The following is a 5,277-nucleotide window of genomic DNA, read 5'->3' on the forward strand; positions in this document are numbered from 1 at the left end:
GCATCGCAGAATTTAAATTAATTAAAATTATTTATTTTTTATTCTCTATTTGAAAATCTTTTTATTTTTTATTCTCTAAAAATTGAAAAAATATTTCAATTTAATATTAAATTTATTATTTTCAATTATTTAAATTTATTATTAAACATAAATTGTTATAAATATATTATATTATATATATTATATTGTTAGTTATAAATAAACGTATAAATTAATTAATTAAAAATTGGTTTTTTCTACATTATTTTTTTAATTGCTTCTATGTAGAAGTGGATATTTTCTCGCCAAGTACGCGCATATATGATCTCGCATAAGATGTCCGGACGACGAATTTTGTCGATTGTACATCTGTTCAGGTTGGGGATATTCACTTTCACCGTGGATTCTTTCTACATCCCATGAGGAATTATAACGTTGTTTAGATATCTCCACAAAATTGTGAAGAATTCCGCACGCTATTATCACATGCGGCATATTGTAAACATCTAGGTCGCTCTTCTTATAAAGTATTCTCCATCTTCCTTTCAAGCGACCAAATGCTTGCTCCACAACAATTCGTGCTTGATTCAAATATAAGTTGAAGGATGTCTCTTCAACAGTTAACTCGTCCCTATAATTTTTCATAATCCAGTTACAAAGCGGATAAGCTGCATCACCAATAATATAATAAGGAAGTTTAAAAAGCATAGCTTCATTTGAGGCGTTGTAAATTCCGGCGATTTCCCTATGGCTTTCAGGAATTAATGTATTATGGTTTTTGTATAGAGAACTGCCCCTAAGCACTGATGCATCGTGTGCACAGCCAGGATTTTGTGCTGTGATATTTTTAAATAAATATTGATCATCCACAATAGCTTGCACTGCAATGGAACTATAACCCTTTCTGTTACGAAAGTCTGCAGCACCGTCTTGTGGGGGTTTAATTGGCACATGAGTGCCGTCTATAACACCAATAATATTTGGCAGTTTAAATTTTTGTTCAAATCTCGAGGCTATGCGTTCACATTCTAATGCATTTGGCCAGGATAATATTTTGCCGACTTGATTTTCAATTAAAACTTTACAGAAACTGTGAACACATAAGCAAACAGTACTTTTTGATACTCCAAATCCCTTTGCAATTACACGGTATTCAGCACAAGAGGCAAGTTTGTAAACTGCAATAGCTATTTTCTTTTCAACAGACAACCCTTCAACGAAAGTATTTTCTGCTGGTGCCATTTTATCCTTAAGCAAATCTACAAGCCTGAAAAATATTTGTCGATTCATTCGAAAATCAGCAATCCATTGTTCATCGTCATAGAACTGCAGAACTTCAACATCCCACCACTCCGAACTTCTCTTCCTTTTGCTAAAAGTTCTTATTCGTGGTGGAATCTAAAAACAAAAATGCATTCTAAATATTTTATGAAAAACTTTATAAAAACATTTACATTCATTAAAGCCTCATTAACGTATTGCCATTTTATTAAAGAGCTGCAATCGCATTTCTCGTAATTTTGTAAATTTTTTACGGAATGATTTTAAAATCAGCATTGTTGCTTTATTATTTTTTTCTACAATTTTGGCTATAATATTTTTCTTGCAATAAAACTAAAGCAATTTGTAGTCTTACTCTATTCATTTTTAAAATGTTTAAAATCAATATTTCTGTTTGCCGTTAAACAGCTGGTTGACTGACAGCTACCTTAAAAATGCTTTTAATGCTTGTGCGTAAACACTGTAAGAACAAATTTTAAAATCAGTTTTAAAAGTGATTTTTAGACTCGCGTAAACGTAGTGATAGACATACAATTATAGAACTGTGAATATGATCACCTATTTTTATAATTTCTTACTCAATGTTATTTTAATTTTAAATAATATAAAAAATAACAAATTAAGTCAAGTGAATAATGTATACATAAAATTTATAGAAATAAATACTTAATTATTGAAATAATTATCCTAGCAACATGCAAATTAAAATCACATAAGTGAATGTTTGTGTTAGCGGATAGCGCTAGCCGGTGATATCAGAGATACACGGAATCATTCACGTTGCAAAAAAAATGTTTGCGAAATTCCACAGACCCCTTTGCTATATCTGATGCGCATTTTATTGAAATTTTGTTTTTCGAAATATTTATGTAAGCTTATTATGGCGCAGAAAAGACGGACGAAGAAATAAATGAAGATAACGACTTTGAAGCACAAGAACCCGTCCCTTAAGCGTTTATAGCAAGAGAGGAAATAATTAATAATTATTTTCAATATTAATTGGATTTTATTTAAATAAGTTTTATTATTATTAAAATATGTATTTATTTATATTGTTATTATTTTAGTATTATTTTATTAATAATAAATTGTTATTATGTCCAATATTGAACACTTGCACCGCTACTGCAATAATCCGTTCATCCAGATCGGTTAAATCCCATTTGCATTTCTGGTCATTCCCATTCCATGTTTATACTCTTGGACTTTTCTCTTGCTCTTGGGTCTAAAATTAAACAATGGAGTTTTTTTATTCACAGTTTTTCAATATAGTTTCTCTAAGAGAAATATGCACACTACAATTTTAAAATTAAATGTGACGATGTCATTTTACATGCTTGTTTGTATAATTCTTTTACATATAAATAGTATTAACTATTAACATATATTTCAAACCTTCTTCTTTCGTGAAGACTTCGCGCACTATGATCCGACACAAATCTGTCATGAGCAAATCTATATGCTCCATATGCTGGACCAGCGCTTGTTTCTGCTCCTAGCTAATGCGTTTTGTCTTTAAATCTACGAACTCCATCATAAATATCTGAAAATTAAATAACAAATAAAATATATTAAATAATATATGTGGAAATATGCATATAATTATTTATTTTGTTTACTGTTTTATTTCCAAGTCATTATTTTTGGTGCAATTTCAAAAATTAAAAATAAAATATGAAAAATAAAATACATTTGTTTACATTTGCTGAGAACCAAACACACTCTCACTATATTACTGCCACAATATTTTTGTAATATTAATTATTTATTTTCATTTTACTTTAAATGCAAAATTTATTTCTATCACAATAACTTAATTAATAAATAAATATGAATATAATACTAAATACTAGTGCTGTTCAAATTATTCGAAGTTTTTAAAAATTCGAAGTTCTTCGAATATTCGAATATTCGCATTTCAACGAAGTCTTCGAAGTTGGAAAAAACTTCGAAGTTTTTGTGAATTTTTGTTCTCGAAGTCTTCGAAGTTTAAATGTAGTGAAAAACTTCGAAGACTTCGAAGACTTCGTAAGCAAAAGGTGAAGTGAGAGCGCACAATGCAAACAAACGTGCATCACACAAATTATTTGAGGGATGAAAGCGTTTGCTTTGTTTGTACGGTTTTATGTTTTTGTTGTTATTCTATGCAGAAAATTAAAAACATGTTTTTTTGTTTTATTTTATTACATAAAATTTATTTTTTTATTTTATTATTAAATATGTATTATAATACATATTATTATTAAATATGTTATTATTAAATATTTTTTATATTAAATAAAAAATTCACATTTTAAATAACTTATATTTATTATTTATATTTAAAAAATTATATTTATGAAAATTTTTAATATAATATAAAATACATGAAAATTTGATGGAATTTCTTTTATACAATTTTGCTTATACACTAATTTACATTTTATTTAGATACTTCCTTATAATATTATGTATTTCTTTTCCTAGAATAAGGGATTTAAAATTTTTCCATAAACAGTAAAATAACTGTAACTACAACAAAACATTCAAAATTTTATAATGCAAAAATAAATTTGCGCTTGCCTGCGTGATCATCACAGCTCATACAGGTCAAATAATTAGGCATTAATAAGCAAAACTCATTTTTCCATAACTAATTTTCAAGATTTTAATTTGTGATTTTATTGAAAAGGAAAATGAAAACTTTTATAAAATTCCATTACTAATAAAATCCATCAATATCAATATTTTCATATTATTACGTATATATTTTATATTATATTAAAAATTTTCTCAAATATAATTTTTTAAATATATATAATAAATATAAGTTATTTAAAATGTGAATTTTTTATTTAATATAAAAAATATTTAATAATAACATATTTAAAAATAATATATATTATAATACATATTTAATAATAAAATAAATTTTATGTAATAAAATAAAACAAAAAAACATGTTTTTAATTTTCTGCATAGAATAACAACAAAAAACATAAAACCGTACAAACAAAGCAAATGCTTTCATCCCTCAAATAATTTGTGTGATGCACGTTTGTTTGCATTTTGCGCTCTCACTTCACCTTTTGCTTACGAAGTCTTCGAAGTCTTCGAAGTTTTTCACTACATTTAAACTTCGAAGACTTCGAGAACAAAAATTCACAAAAACTTCGAAGTTTTTTTCAACTTCGAAGACTTCGTTTACTATTCGAATATTTGAATTTCTTCGAATACTTCGTAAATTCGAATATGAACAGCACTACTAAATACGTACAAAATAATTGCTCAATTTGTTTAAAAAATAATATTTTCACTTTTAGCGACAGTAATAACCTAACCGCCAACAACAATCAAATTAGAAGAAATTTTAGTCGTTTTAAACCAAATTTAGCAATTGCCAATTTAGCAGAATACGAAATTTGGAGATTTAGCGATTTATCCGGAAAAATCAGCTGTTTTTGAAAGTTGAGAAAATTAGCGAATAGAAATTAAGCGTAACGAGTTAGCAGAATCGAAAAAGTCGCTAAAATGCATTTAAAAAATTTTAGCGATAGCAATTAGTGGAATCGCCCTGCAACTATTGAACTCAATATTTATTTTATGTACAAAATTAATAGAAATTTCCGATCATTACGCACATGAACAGTATAATGTTTTCACTATTTCTCAAAGATGAAAACATGGGTGGAAAGTTCCGAACAGAGTAGTGTTTTGAGTATTAAAGTTAATAGAATGGTGTTCGAGGTGTTTTCGTGATTTAATGTAAAATAAATTCTTGTAACAGTAAATAAATAATCTTACATATCATAAAAGGATAAAGTACTAAATGTTTTTGTGGTTTAATTTAAAATAATTTGTTGGAATAGTAAATAAATAATCTTATATATCGTAAAAACATGAAAAACTAAAAATACAAATGTTGAAAAGAAACCTTCAACAACAGCAACAGCAGCCACAGAAACATCAACATCAACAACAGTATCAGCGACAACAGCAATAGCAGCAGCGGTAACCGTTAGACAACAACAGTGGCGT

The 5,277-nt window shown here is 27.3% G+C and overlaps 1 protein-coding gene across 1 annotated transcript; it reads right to left on the minus strand.

The window, feature by feature from the left end:
- Window positions 1-249: 249 nt before the first annotated feature.
- Window positions 250-1,221, minus strand: LOC119667417 (protein ANTAGONIST OF LIKE HETEROCHROMATIN PROTEIN 1-like). The gene has a single exon (XM_038076705.1). It carries the CDS (start codon window positions 1,219-1,221, stop codon window positions 250-252), a length of 972 nt encoding a protein of 323 aa, XP_037932633.1.
- Between the last annotated feature and the right edge of the window lie 4,056 nt (window positions 1,222-5,277).

The sequence above is a fragment of the Teleopsis dalmanni genome, chromosome 1, assembly GCF_002237135.1.
Source record: "Teleopsis dalmanni isolate 2A chromosome 1, ASM223713v2, whole genome shotgun sequence".
Taxonomy (NCBI): Eukaryota; Metazoa; Arthropoda; class Insecta; order Diptera; family Diopsidae; genus Teleopsis; species Teleopsis dalmanni.